The sequence below is a fragment of the Canis aureus genome, chromosome 14, assembly GCF_053574225.1.
Source record: "Canis aureus isolate CA01 chromosome 14, VMU_Caureus_v.1.0, whole genome shotgun sequence".
Classification (NCBI taxonomy): Eukaryota; Metazoa; Chordata; class Mammalia; order Carnivora; family Canidae; genus Canis; species Canis aureus.
The window spans coordinates 61,558,608-61,574,457 of NC_135624.1; the positions used below are offsets into that span (position 1 = coordinate 61,558,608).

At 36.8% G+C, this 15,850-nt stretch overlaps 1 protein-coding gene across 7 annotated transcripts in view; it reads left to right on the plus strand.

Moving 5' to 3' along the window:
* The window catches only part of STAP1 (signal transducing adaptor family member 1), a 57,488-nt gene that overhangs the window by 1,936 nt on the left and 39,702 nt on the right, over nt 1–15,850 (plus strand). For 5 of the 7 annotated variants that reach the window (XM_077848190.1, XM_077848194.1, XM_077848189.1 and 2 more), the window contains exon 2: nt 7,077–7,255. The exons of 1 other annotated variant lie outside the window; for it this stretch is intronic. In XM_077848190.1, coding sequence (XP_077704316.1) covers nt 7,136–7,255 — 120 coding nt within the window. In that variant the 5' untranslated portion in view covers nt 7,077–7,135. Of the gene's footprint in view, nt 1–209; nt 234–7,076; nt 7,256–15,850 lie in introns of those variants that run through there. One more of the 7 variants, XM_077848191.1, reaches the window with a different exon arrangement.

Here is a 15,850-nt window from a genome sequence, read left to right on the forward strand (position 1 = left end):
CATTCCTAAACAAACTTTGTAGCTCTCTCTGCATTTGCCCCACTATTTAATAGCTTCACCATGTTTTTAGCATCCAAAAAATAAGGTTGCTAGTTGAATGACCAATATTTATAAAACCCAGCTTTGTCATTATAGGCTCCCTGCCTCCCCAAAATACTTCCAGATCACTCCTTCAGAACCTCTATGGCAACTGACTAAATCTTGAAGTTTTTCATCACAACTACGTAACCTAAGTAAGGAGTGTGTGTGTGTGTGTGTGTGTGTGTGTGTGTGTGTGTAGTAAACCCAAACTGGTAATATGCCCATCAACTGGTAAATAAACAAACTAGAGTACATCTATATAGCAGAATATTCCTCAGCAATAAAAACAAGTTACTGATACATGTGACAACTCGAATGAATCTCAAAAGCATCATACTACGTAAAAGAAGCCAGACATCAAAGACAAACTGCTGTATGATTCACACATTTGTGTGACTACATAAAACTGCAAACTTTTCATAGTAAAGTGATAGGGCAAAGTGGCATTAATAAAATTGCAGATGTTCTCAGAATTTTTGCATAAAAATTATTCCACAAAAGTCAAAAGTACGAGTTAGCTAATTAAGAAAATTTTGTCAGAAAAAAATTACACTCCAAAAATCAATTTGTAAAAATTATAGACGTTGCGATTATAACTTTAAAATTTGCTAAGGTGAAATAAACGTATTTATTTATTGTATATTTTTTAATATAACATTTCAATTTTTAAAAGTCTTTATTGTCAAATGTTATTACATGTGTAAGTATATTCACCTTAAGTAGCCTTTTCTGACAAAGTTATCCTCAGAAAGACTCTACTAAGACTAATTGCCACATTAGTAAAGTGTGCTTGCAATATGCAGGTAGATGGCAGCAACGTTCACAAAAACAATTTTAGTTTTTGTGGGTTAAATGTCCCCATGAGTTCTTAATTTTAGAGTGCTGTGCAAATGGCTTAATAGTTACTCTGTGCCAAGTGTTTTATTCTGAGTTGCAATTGAATTCTATTATATATACATTGTTGCTCTTAACAAGAACACAACAGGCAGGTCTGGTTCAGTAGGTAGAGCATGTGACTCTGGATCTCCAGTTGTGAGCTTGTACCCCATCTTGGGGGTAGAGTTTTACTGACAAAAAATAGTGTTTTTTTTTTTTAGATTTTATTTATTCATTCATGAGAGAGAGGGGGGCAGGGAGCCTGACGTGGGACTCTATCTGAGGACTCCAGGAGGCGCTAAACCACTGCGCCACTGGGGCTACCCTGACAAAAAATAGTTTAAATAAGTAAATAGAGGAACAACAAGTACACTAGTCTCTGGATCTCCATTTTGTAGTCTATAGATTACTTCTAGTCAGCATAAAATTCTTAAAAAGGAGCTTTTGTCATTTAAAACACATTTAGATTCATGATGTTGTACACCTGAAACTAATGGTAATGTGTCAATCATTTTCTTTAAAAAAGAGATAAACAGGGCACCTGGGTGGCTCAGTGGTTGAGCATCTGCCTTCAGTCAGGTTGTGATCCCAGGGCCCTAGGATCAAGTCCTGCATTGGGCTCCCCACAGGGAGCCTGCTTCTCCCTCTGCCTATGTCTATCTCTCTCTCTCTGTCTCATGAATAAATAAATAAAATCTTTTAAAAAGTTAACTAATTAAAAAATAAAAAGAAAGTTTAAAAAGCACAATTACATTTTCAAAAGCTTCATATACTTTCTGCACTATAATTTTATTTTTTTATTTTTATTTTTTGCACTATAATTTTAATCTTGCAAACACATTATCCCAGCGGTACTAGGCAAAAATTTAAATAATGAATGTTCATATATCATATGAAAAATGATATAGATATATTCATATGAAAAATGCAGTTTTATCAAACAGCATGTACTAATCTAATTATATAAAATACACAAATAGAGAAAAAGTGCCAAAAATGTGATGGTACCCATCTAAACCATGCTAATGCTGTATGGTGGAATAACATGTGATTTTCATTTTTTTCTTATGCCTAAAGACTTTTTTTTCTAAAACTTATATAAGTGAGTTTTTCATTTTTAGGAAAAAATAAATTATTTTAATTTAAGTCTTTATAGAACATGGGATATGTTTGTCAACTCAAGTGCCTGAGTTTCATAAGAAACATAAGAGATTCATAAAAAATAAAATGTCCAAACTGTAGCTTGCAGGCTACAGTCTTGCAGGCAAAACTATATAGATCAGTGGTCAGTTCTATAGAATAGAACTCAATAGCTTATTTAGGAAAAAAAAAAAAGAATCTACCAATAGGCATTTATTAGTTTCCGGAATTGTTGGGAGGGGTGGAGAAATAATGTACTTAGGGCTTTCAGGAATGATTCCCCAAGACACACTGCAGAACCAAACCAAGAGCCAGCTGTTGCATGTACACTCAGGAAGCAAATTGAAAACTTGAGAGCAGCCCGTGTGGCTCAGCGGTTTAGCGCTGTCTTCAGCCCAGGGCGTGATCCTGGAGACCCTGGGTGAGTCCCACGTCAGGCTCCCTGCATGGAGCCTGCTTCTCCCTCTGCCTGTGTGTGTCTCTAATAAATAAATAAAATCTTTAAAAAGAAAACTTGAGAAGCTAATGCTGATGCTGGAGTCTCCAGAACCACACTGACACTGCATGATCAGGAAGTCATTGCTGTTGCAAAACTGCCACGTCTAGGAAGCCGCAACAAATAAGAAGTCTTTGTGACCAGGAAGCCTCCTTATTGCTTCCGGTTCCAGGAACACACCATACCTGACATAATAGGTATCAGAAAACTGATGTTCCATGCTTTGACTATCACCACCATGAAACTACTGATCGAATCCTGGGACTTTAGGTAGTATTGCCACAGAAAGATTAGTTGTCTACTGATCATGCTTCCCTCTAGAAAAAAAAACAAAGCCAAATTAAGAATAAATTCTGACTCCATTCTTCCTTGCTAATATTGAATGCATCCCAACTCCAGCTGTAGAAATGTCTGGATGTGTAGTGTTTAGCTCTTCAGCCTCTGCAGTAAAGAATGGCACACTGGAAGGAGCTGGATGCATATTGAGCACCAATCTACTTTATCCCATAAGACAATGGTAGCGGGTTTTAAATGAAGGGAAAGGGAAGAAAAATGTAGACCTAAGCTTTCAATATATTGAGCTTGATATGGTTAAAACCAAAGTCATTATTGCTCTACCCTCCAAACCATCATCTTATCTGAAATTTTGAGTTTCTATTAAAGCTACCATTATGCTATGACTTCTGTCATTTAGAAACCAGTATGTGTCCTATATCTATGTGCCATTCAAAAAATATTTCTCAGTAATATAAATAATGCCCTATACTACAAAATAGTGAGAACATTTAACTAGAAAAGTTGCATCCTCAGCACAACTGTTTGTACTAAACATTGTGTTAGCAAATTAAACCACTCTGACAGACCTACTAATATCACATCTGCAACAGTGATTCTTCACCTTTTTTTTTTTTTTTTTGGTCCCACAAGACCTAGTAGAAATATCTTTTTGAGTAATAATGACTCGCCATGGCACAAAGTATTCCACGTAGTCATTGAAATTAAAGCTGTATTCGTCAGTTATGGATTGTGAACATAAATGTTTTCAATTCAAACATCTTCAAAATTTACTGCAATGAATTTTGATGAAAATGGCAATAGAGCATCAATAAACCTTAAGTGAAACAGAGGTCAGAAATTTGGAAATATAGGAGAGGAGTTGGAGGCTCCTGTACAGATTTACTGATTGAATCTAATTGGAATAAGTAAATAGTAAAGTACTTTAGAGAGCCTTAACTGATGTAAAAACGTGCATGCATGCATGTTGAATTGCATTATAACATAAATGACTCAAAAGAGCACTGAAATTTTGGTTTTATATGAGTTAATCTTATACTCCATTCAAAGTTGTTGGATTTTATTAGCCATGTATCCGATGTGTAACAAACTCCTGTGACACAGATACTGATGATGGCTGTAATAATAATTGGACTTAGTGAACATCTAGTAGTTTGATAAGTAACATGATTGTTCTACATGGCAATGAGAGAAATCCTATGTCAACCAATGGTCATGCATATCAGAAAAAAAAGAAGCTTCTGTCACAATGAAGGCTAAGAACTCCAAAATTAGAATTATATTTTCTAGCTCGAAGCAATTCATTTAACAAATGGTTACTGCAATCTACTTCTTATCAACTTCAACTTCAGCACAATCCCTGTATTTGGAAAACTCAGTTTCCCGTTGATACAGAATGTATACCAATAGCTAAAATACAACAGAACAAATATTGAAATAGAAAATCCGCAAGATGCTATGGAATGTAGGATGAGAGCAATAAACTTTCTCCTTAGAGATGGGAAAGGCTTCAGGAAATCAGGAAATTTTCATAGACAAGGATATATTCAATGGAAGTCTTGAAGGATGAGTAGGAAGTTGTCATTTTTAACAAGAAGAAAGAAAGGCATCCAAACAAGATGTACAGTGATTGGAAAGGTATGAGGAAATGGGAAAGACCATGAGGTATTGAGACAGTTGGGAGCAACTGAAGTTACTAGAGCAGCTTGTTGGTGCTCTATATTTAGTGCTAAAAGATAAAAATGAAAGAATGAATCTCAAAAGCAGTGAGAATCCATCAAAGTGTTTTGAGCAGGGGAGTGACTTGATTAGACTGCGTTTTAAATGAATCAGAGAAGGAAAAATGTGAAAAGTAGACAATTGAGAAACCTATTGCAGCTCTGGAGACAAGCAGGGAAGAAGCTGTGAGCCCAGATAAGTTAAATGGTTTGTTCAAGGTCTCAGAACCAGTTGGTAGCAAAACTGGCTTTTCTCTCAACACTCAAATTGAGATTTGATTTGATTTCTACTATGATTTCTTCTCTACAAATTCACTATTCACCACCTAAATTTTGAGATATCTCTAAGAGCATTTCCATTGTAATGATACAGTTGTACTATGATGTTGGAAACTGGACAGGTCTAACTGGCTAATAATTCAGCAGCATTTTTGCATCTTAGGGTTTTTTTAGGAAGACATAATTTGAACATTAGTCTATTAACAATTAATGTGAGTTGCAAATAAGCAAACTAGAGAGGCTGATAAACTAGTTTTTCTTTAATTTTCTTATTTTTTTAAAAAGAGAGACATGGGCAGCCCAGGTGGCTCAGCGGTTTAGGGCCGCCTTCAGCCCAAGGTGTGATCCTGGAGACCTGGGATCAAGTCCCATGTCGGGCTCTCTGCATGGAGCCTGCTTCTCCCTCTGCCTGTGTCCCTACCTTTCTCTCTCTCTCTCTTTCTGGTCTCTCATATATAAATAAATAAAATCTTAAAAAAAAAAAGAGAGAGAGACATAATTAACTAGGTGATTATTTCTCAGAAATACTGCTATGTTTACATTTTTCTAGAGGGATTCTTTTCTCCCATGAAACTCTCTGGCCATAAAGCCAATGACTATTTTTCTCATATTCCACCTACTACTGCCTTGCAATATACATCTCATCTCCCTCCCCTTCTTTCCATTCTCAGTTCTCATCCTTCCTTTCAGTTCCTCCCTGTTATACCAGCTACCAGCTGCCAAAAAGGTGGATTAGGTCATTCATCAAATCAGGAGGTTTTCCCTTGTCATTCAGTTCATCTTCCTATTACATTGAGACTAAAGAGTACTACTGTTTTGTCTCAAAAAAAAAAAAAAAAAAGCTGAATTTGTATTTTATCATTGGATGGTTTGAGTAATAATAGGAAGCATGCTTTGACTTAATACAAAAGCAAGGGAATAATTTTGAATCTTCAACTCCCAATTTCTGCTTCAAACATTTTCATTTTGATGATGTATTAAACATTCTGCTCTAGTTTACAGATAAGCCATCTATACTGTTGTACCTCATGCTATAGACAATTTGGCTGCACATATCTACAGATACATATCCAGTGGAACCCATACTGGCTGGGAAAACCATGTGATGTCACCATAAGGAAAGGAGGAACAGACTGGAGATTCCTGCCTTATTTTGATTTCTAAGAATCAGCTGGTCTAACTGGGGAGAATGCTCAGGCCTGGGCTATACTAAATCTAGAGTAAACCTGAAATACAGAGGGTAAAATAAGAAATCATGGAACTTATCAGGATCTCTGCAAAACATACTCGTATCCTTCCAGTGTTCCAGTGTTAGCCTTCTCCCATCATCCCTTGCACAGTGCTAGGCCAAATCCAGTCTCTCACAGACCCTTTTCCACATGCAACTATTGAATGCATTTTGGCCCCAGTGTAGGTCTTTAAATCTCACTAGGTAACTTTAGAGACCCCATCTATGCATCATAGCATCAGTGATACACAACTCAGAAAGCATAAAAGAACAAAATAAAGTTTGAAATATTCTTTCTGTGCCAGACATATTTTGCTAAATATCTACTGGTAATTCACAGATTCAAAATTCTTATTGACAAAAAAAGGAAAAAGTCCCATGTTCCCATAACTGTGGTTTGTATTTGGTGGACTATCAAAATGGGCATGGGATAAGGAACTCCGTTTAAAATATATATATATATATATATATATATATATATATATATATATATATATATATATATATGTGTGTGTGTGTGTGTCTGTGTGTGCGCGCACGCGCAAAGCTCAGTCCTAAAGGTTTACAACAGAAATAGTACTAATAAAATTATTTTGTGAAGTAATTTTTAATGAAGTTGAGTTAATTAAAGTTATGTCTCCTGGAGATAAAAATGGAAAGCAATCAATAAAAAAGAAAAGGTGGAAGAAAACAAATGTGACCTTGATGACTCCTCCAAAGTCCATAATCACCACATTGGTTCTTTTCATCTGGTGATGTTAATCTTGTGTTTATTTTGCAACAGTAATCCTAAGTAATTCTAAAGTGACACAGAAATTGCCCTTTCAAAGTTGGTCTATGCCTGTTCTTTCTCACTTCACAAAAAGCAAAGGAAAAAAAAAGTGTGTGTGTGTGTACTGTTGGTGGTTAAATATCGAGTTGGGACTTCCTCTTTAAACAGTTGCTTTTTTCCTCTCACACAAAGGAGATCTCATTTTGTTTGAGACTGGATATAGTTGAAATCAAACCACACACCAAGAGGGTATGATGGCTAAGAAGCCCCCGAAACCAGCCCCCCGCAGGATCTTCCAAGAAAGGTTAAAGATTACTTCTCTACCTTTGTACTTTGAAGGGTTTTTGTTAGTCAAGAGGTCAGAATACCAGGTAAGTCCATAGACGATAATGTTAAACTAGCAACATCTATATTAATCTAAAAGATATTTCATGATGAGTTGATATGATGTGACAAGGGCCTCCTTGTGTCTGTTGCGATTAAATCCTCTTCCTTGAGCTCAGAAATATGATGCTGATTTTGCATAATTTAAAGACAAGGTATGGCTTAAACACATACGTCTATGTATATTATCTATAACATTCTAATAGGTTAATAATGTAAAAAAATTTAATAAGCTAATTCCCCCAAAGAATTTATTTAAATATTACAGAAGATTTCAGCTTAGAAGATAAAATATTTCCTATATTTTTTCTGCAACTTATTAGTATGCTTCCACGACGACGTGTACCATTAAGATAAAATATTATGACCAAAATGAAACCTTTTGCTCCTACTCTCGGTGTTTGTAATTTACAAATAATAATAAAATTATTTTTCAATAGTAAATTTTTGGGACGCCTGAGGGGTTCAGTGGTTAAGCATCTGTCTTTGGCCGAGGGCATGATCCTGGGTCTAGGGATCGAGTCCCACATCGGGCTCCCTGTGAGGAGCCTGCTTCTCCCTCTGTCTATGTCTCTGCCTCTGTCTGTGTGTCTCTCATGAATAAATAAATAAAATCTTTAAAAAAAATAGTAAACTTTTGTAAAAATTTATGAGAATTATAAAATTGATACTGTTTAGCATTATGTATAGTTATATATTCTAAAAACATTAAGATAGTGACTTGAAAAGGTAATATGTGGGTGCAGTATGGGTAATATGTACACTAAGCTACATAAGTACATTCACTGTAAGAAAATTCAAAAAGCAATTCATATTTTTTAATTGTAAAAATGAAAACTTACAATTAGTTAAAATCAGTGCCTTTAAAATACCAATTATGGAGAATTTGAAATTAATGAGAGAAATAAACATGAAAGAGCCTGTTATTAATGAAAAAAGAAATAATTAAAAAATTTTTAAAAAATAATTTAGTTATGAAATTTTAACAGTTAAATAGTAGAAAAAAACTGTTTAATGAGAGAAACATGAAAGAGCCTGTTATTAACGAAAAAAGAAATAATTTAGGTCAATTTTATGAAATTTTAATAGTTAAATAGTAGAAAAAAACTGTTTCAAGAACGTCATAGAAATGTTTAATAATGATAATGTATATTTTTCTGAAGATTTATTAACAGAAAAATTGTGTTTGTGAAAATATCTGTAATAGCACATTCAAGGTTTTTGCAAAGATGTAGTAGTTTATACTGTTATGGGTGTTAAGCATGTATTAGTAAAATTGGCAGTTACATTAGAATATTTTTTCATTCCTCCAGTGTGTTTCTAAAGTGAATTTTATCTTGTCACAACAGGTTAGCCACATTGTTACACTTAGCCGGGAAAGGGGACTTGGGAAAACTAAATTTCTAATTTCTAATTTAAATTTGGTTATTCATTAAATGTTTATCAAAGTGTTCGTAATAACTATTTCTGATATCAGGGTTTAAAAAAATATTGAAAGAAATTCCATTGGTGTGGTTAGCAGAAAGAACAAGGATTTTAGACAATCAGTAAAACATGTCTTTACCTAATGGTTTTGTCACTTAAACAGCTTGTGATCTTGTACAAGTTATTATATCTCCTTGAGATTTAATTTTCTCAAATTATTAAAAGGGGAATAATACGACTCACCACACAAGGTACTATGCCCGGGACACAGCAGGTGCTCAATTAAATTATTCATTCAAGCACTGTTTATCATGTGTCTCCTACGTACCAAGCCTCAAACTGACTTCTAAGAATATAACACAAAGTCCCTTCAAGAAGCTTAGTTTATAGTAAGGGGTGATGACTTCTTTACCTGATTGCTACTCTACCTTTTCTTAGAGAACATGTTTTGAAATGGAAAGAATAAACTATAGGTATAAATATTTCTGATGAAATTTGCTTGTGTTTCCACTTGAATTCATAGCAATGTATCTTTTACTTGTTTGTCAAGGAGAAGAGAGCAAGAAAATGACAGTAATGTTTCCTTATAGGGGGTTTCAAGGATTTCAGAGATAACATAAAATACCTAGCTTACACAAAATGTTAGATTCATTCTCCTTCCATTTCATTATTTTCATATTCTTATTAACATACTAAAATCAGTTTTGAGTCCATAAGTACAGCTGACCATTAAACAGCAAGGGTCCACTTACACTTGGATTTTTTTTTTTGATAAATACAGTACAGTGCTGCATATGTACTTTTCCTTCCTGATGATTTTCTCAATAACATTTTCTTTTCTCTAGCTTACTCCATTTAAAGATACAATATATAATACATAGAACATACAAAGTATGTGATAAACAACTGTGTTACTGGCAAAGCTTTTTTATTTTTTTTTAAGATTTTATTTTTTCACGAGAGACACAGAGACATAGGCAGAGGGAGATGCAGGCTCCCTGCGAGGAGCCTGATGTGGGATGTGGGACCAGATCCCAGGACTCTGGGATCACAGCCTGAGCTGAAGGCAGACGCTCAACTGCTGAGCCATCCAGGCCTCCCACTGGCAAGGCTTCTAATCAACAGTGGCTATTAGTAGTAATATTTTTCTGGAGTCAAAAGTGATACACAATTTCAGCTGGACAGGAGGGTTAGCGTCCCTGACCTCCCACGTTGTTCAAGGGTCAACCAGTAATATGGCTCAAAGGAGAGCCACAGGGCTCCAATGGTAGAGGATAGAAGCCGGGAGAAAAAGCTAAGGAAAATACTGGGATTCCTAGGCAAGCAGCAGCAAAGTGCCAGGGAACCATTGAAAGTGAGGGTGAGCCTGGGGTACATAAAAGGGTTGTCTTTAAAGAAAATGGGCTAGAGGAAGTTGGGTTGCTCTGCAGAATGTTGAGTAAGGGAGCACGTGGGTGACTGACTCAGTGGTTGAGCTTCTGCCTTTGCTCAGGTCATGATCCAGGGGTCCTGGGATAGAGTCCTGCCTCCGGCTCCCCTCAGGGAGCCTGCTTCTCCCTCTGCCTATGTCTCCGCCTGTGTCTCTCATGAATAATAAAATCTTAAAAACAAAAACAAAAACCTTAAGTAAGGGTCTTTGCTGAAGAAATTCATAACATTTAAGCTAAAGAAGATATAACAGAGATCACACATTTAGGTCCTTCTTAGCTGTTTTGTGACAGGGGCACTTTTAAGAATTTAAGGAACTTTGCCCCCAGGAAAAGGTGCCAACAGACACCATTTTAGATGCAATTCCAGAAAGTCCATGGATCCCAGGTCAAGAATCCATTTAAAATACATAATCGTCGTGGAAAGGATGATGTGGGAAGACTTACTTACTTAAACCACAGCAATAAAATTTTGGATTGATCCAGAAGATTTATTTGATAATAAGAGCTATTAAGAAACCGATGAAAACACAGTTCTTGCATGTGGGGATAAGTCTCAATTTCCTGGAACTGTTGGAAAGAATATAAGAGAGAGCTTGGGCAATATCTCATTGTTTATTCAATCTGTGATACGCTGAAATCAAAAACAACATGTATAATATGTCTTCTTATTACCCTGAACATTAGAATGTTGTCCCCATAATAGTATCAGAATAACATCTCTCTGACTAGTCCCTCTAATTGCCACTAACTCATTAAGAAAAATTTTAGGGCTATCTCCGTTGTGCCAGTAACCTCCAAATTTTTTTAAATAACACACTCCTTTCAAGAAAACATTTTCAAGGACAGATCTTCAATATAAGATTATTAATTTATTTAGAAATTATATATGTGTATTCTTGTACTAATACTTCAAGAAAATTGCTTAATATATACAGAAAAGGAATTAAGAAAGATAAATGAAATATAATTAGTTATCCTTTTTTTTTTTAAAGATTTTATTTATTTATCCACGAGAAACCCACAGAGAGAGAGAGAGAGGTAGAGACACTGGCAGAGGGAGAAGCAAGCTCCCCGCAAGGACCCAATCCAAGGTCTCCAGGATCACGCCCTGGGCTGACGGTGGCACTAAACCACTGAGCCACGGGGGCTGCCCTAGTTAGGTATCCTAAAACTTTCTTCCCCAATGGAATTATCTTGCACACCTCTGGAGTTTATGTGCCCCACCTTGGAGCCACTATACAGCATCCTACATTGCACAAAGGTACTTTACTTGCTCACAGAAAAAAAAGAATCAGAACTTTTTATTAGGGACAGAGGATAGAGAGTAACTTAACATTATAACCCATTTTTACTAGTTACATCAATAAGAAAGAGCACTAGAGAGCCAGGAGATACAAATATCAGTCCAAATATGCAAGTTGGACAGTTCCTGTAGATCTTTTCATCTGTTTCCTCTTTTGTAAAATAGATTATTACTCCTTTGCATAACTGAATGGATTGCTGTGATGATCATATGGACTATATAATAATGGGTATTGACGTATGATAGATACTATGCTAGGCTCCTAATGTCCTGTTGCTCTGATCCTTACAGTATCCACGGTATTCCACTTCTTCGGGGTGGACATTTTATTCACTTCATAGACGAATAAGTTGTAGCACGAAGGTTATGTTCAAGGTTCCTCATCCATTAAGGAGCCTAGTCTGAATTTCATTACAAAGCATTTAACATCATGCTGCCTCTCAAACTAAACTAATTCCATTTGATTGTGGGCTTCCAAAGGTTAGGGATACCTAATCACTAGAAACTCTTATCATCAGGCAGCCCGGGTGGCTCAGTGGTTTAGCACCACCTTCAGCCCCAGGCATGATCCTGGAGTTCCACGATCGAGTCCCACATTGGGCTCCCTGCATGGAGCCTGCTTCTCCCTCTGTGTGTGCCTCTGCATCTCTCTCTCTGTGTCTCTCATGAATAAATAAATAAAGTCTTAAAAAAAGAAACTTTATCATCTTGAGATCAATAGTAAACTCAGTAGATTTTCAAAAATATTTGTTTAATTGAATAAAAATGAGATAGTGACCTTAAACTCTAAATACAAGGTCAGCTAATAATTATGAAGCTAGTGATAAACTCAAAATCCTATTTCAGTTCCTTCAGAAATTCAACACAAATGATTGCTAAAACATAAAAAAAACTGTGCTAAATGCATTTCATTCAAAAATGTATTCTTTGAAATTAATTTTAAAATATTTGCATATCTCTATAGATATAAATATATACCTAGGGACTGATTATTGACATTGTATTTATAGATGACTCAGATTATACTGGTATGTTCAAAAGAGCTTATCAGAAACTAAATCAAGACTGTGATCTCTGCATTCTGAATACAAGTTTGATCTGTTAGGTTTGTGGCTGTGGGGCTGTGGTAGGAGTTCACAGGACCTATTGCTATTTGAAATCTTTCTTTTTCTCCAGGCTGCTTTTACTCTCAACTCAGAGCTTTGTTCTTCCGCCACTTAATAAACTCTCTTTAGTCTTTCACATGAATCTATGTTTGGTTTGTTTACCAGCAAAACTCTTTTTTGTAAGCTTTCATTATTTTTAAAGATTTTCTTTATTTGAGAGAGAGCACGAGCCTGTAAGAGCTGAAGGACCAAGCAGAGGAGGAGGGAGAGGGACAAGCCAACTCCTGCTGAGCATGGAGCCCTCTGCAAGGCTCGTCCCATGACCCTGAGATCACGACCTGACCTTACACCAAGAGTCAGATGCTTAAATGACTTAGCCACCCAGGGGCCCAACCAGTAAAATCCTTATTTTTCCCTGGTTAATTCTACTCAGTTCATATCATTCTCTCATGATTGAACACTTCTGTAATTTTTGTTAGAAGCACAGATGGATGTACATACAGAAAAAAACTGGCTATTGGTGATTTTAATTTTTCTGTCTTAGGGCAGTTCATGAGGCTAATGAAGACAATCAACAGAGTACACTTTGACTTCAACGTTTTCTCTTGCTTTCTTTTCCTCCAAGAATTATAGAATCTCCAGTTTGAACCTGATCTTAGATGCCATACACCAGTAAAACGCCACAATCACTAAAATGCCTGCATTCTGATCTCTTCTCACTCTCCCTCACCCAATTGCAGGTCCAAAATATAGTGTAGCTTTGGCTTGCTCCTTGCATTGCAGAGGTTTACCAGCAGAGCAGAATGTGAGGCCTTAAGAATAGATATGATTAAAGAAAAGCTTCCCTCCTCAAATTTGAATTGTTTTATTATTAATCAAAAGACAAACCTGAGAAAATTCAAGTATTTTTCAACAGAGTACCTAGATGCTCTCATGGTTTTTACAGAACATCTGCCTAATCATAGAGACAGGATATATTAGCAACTTCTCAAGCCAAATTTCTCAATTAATTTTTTTATTTCTCTATTTAAGACAACATGAAAGCACCGTTTCATAATATTTGTGAACGGCAATGGGTTTCATTATTCTGACTCACAAAATATCCTCCCCTTCTCATACAGAATCCCACTGAAAAAGTTCTATTTGGAAGATTTTTAATTGATTTTTATTTTTATTTTATTTTTTAAAAGTTTTTATTTATTTGTTCATGAGACACACACAGAGTGAGAGACAGAGAGAGAGAGAGAGAGGCAGAGACACAGGCAGAAGGAGAAGCAGGCTCCATGCAGGGAACCTGATGTGAGACTCAATCCCAGGACCCCTGGGGATAATGCCCTGAGCCAAAAGCAGACGCTCAACCACTGAGCCACCGAGGCATCCCTATTTGGGAGATTTTTTTAGATGACACCACTGTCATACACATACACATCACCATGTGCAAAAATATCAAATAAATAATGAAAAATGCTAAGTACCTGTTAATAATATGAGTGATCAGGCAATGCTTTTTTTTTAAGTGACTAACATTTATGAAACACTTGCTATGCCCCAGGTTCTGTGTACTTTACATACAGTATTATTCCATTTAATCCTTAAATAAGAAGCAAGAGCAGAGGTCTGGGGTCTCCCTCTATCCTTGGCCCCTTAACAGTGCACTCTCATACAGGAGCCACGGTAGTAGTAGTCATCATCATCGTCATCATCATCATCATCTTTATAACTCAGTGCTTTTAATACATTCACAAAATTATACATTATCACAATTTAGTTCAACATTTCCATCATGCTAAAAAGAAACCCCATTAGCAGTTACTCCCACTTCCCCTGCTTTATACATTTTTATATCTATTTATGGGGATTTTTTTGTCTCCCAAGTATGAAAACAGCTAAAAATTAAGACAGAGGAATCCCACAAAGAACAGTTAGGCATTTTTATCATCAAAAAAATCTATCGATATGTGGTTTATATTTATGACCCAAACAATGCTAACACTTTATCCCAGATTTAAGTAGGCTTGAGCTACCTTGAGTCACTTCCTGACCCAGTTTTGAACCACAAGCTTGGGGCACCTGGGTGGCTCAGTGGTTGAACGTCTGCCTTTGGCTCAGGTCATGATCCTAGGGTCCTGGGGTCAAGTCCCATGTCAGGCTCCCTACAGGGAGCCTGCTTCTCCCTCTGCTTCTTTCACTCACTCAATCACTCAATCAATCAATCTTTAAAAAAGAAAAAGAACCACAAACTTGCTCCTCTTGGAGACCCTTTGCCCCATGGCAGGATGAGAGCAAAATATTCTCTTCCAGTAGGCTGAGCCCAGAGACGACAGAAAGGAGTTGAGTTGAATATATTGTCCCCCTAACTCATCCATCTGGGGAGGGGATAATTCACTGTCCTGCACTGTGCTGGATAGATCAGAGTGTGTCAGAGGGCAGCAGAGAAACAAGGCAGTGCACTATTGCAATGCCAGTAACAAACACTTTGTATCCTATGTGCAAAGAGGGAAAGAAAAGATTTCTGATGGGGTGGAAAGCAAGGTTTGTTCTCTGGCCTTTTTAAACTGCTTGACTCTGAGATGCATTAGATAAACATTGGGCATCTGGATTTCAGACAAGAAGAAGAATCACTTTGCCTAATTTCATAATTGCTCCTTTGGTGGTCATCTATTGGCTGATCCTTCAATCCTATGCCCTTTTGAATTGGTCTTTTCTATGTTAATTTGTTCTTGGCTCAGGAGGCATCAGCAGGTTCCTTATGGTGCATTATAGCCAGCTGTCAATTAGGAGGTAGGATGGAGTGGAAAGACCACTGGGCTTGGACAAAGGAACTTGACCCACGTTCCAGCTCTGCCCCTGAGGTAGACTGCTACAGTAATACTACTGATTTGTTCAAGCCACACTGTATGCATTTCCCTTTGAAATGTGACTGTTCTCTTCCATAAAGAGATTGAATTTATTTTTCTACCCCTTGAAATCTGGACTGTGTCATGCTTTGGTAAATGTGACAAAAGCAGATTAGAAAGTACTCGCACGTGGGGTCTGGCTCTCTCCTGTTCCTGGGAATCCTTCTACCAGCATGTGAATAAGTCTAGGCTACCCGACTGGAAACAAGACCCTATGGAGTGAGACTCCAGTTGTCTCAATGGGGGGTTTTCCACCACCACCACCCACTTCTCTGATTCTCTGGACACCGAGAGGGTGTTCAACAATTCAGCTCCGTTTTGAAACTATCCAGATGTAGTGCAGACTCCATAGCTTACTTAAGGGCTCAGTCCCACGAGACAGCCCTCCACTTCAGTCACCAACTGTAAATCCCAGGCCTCC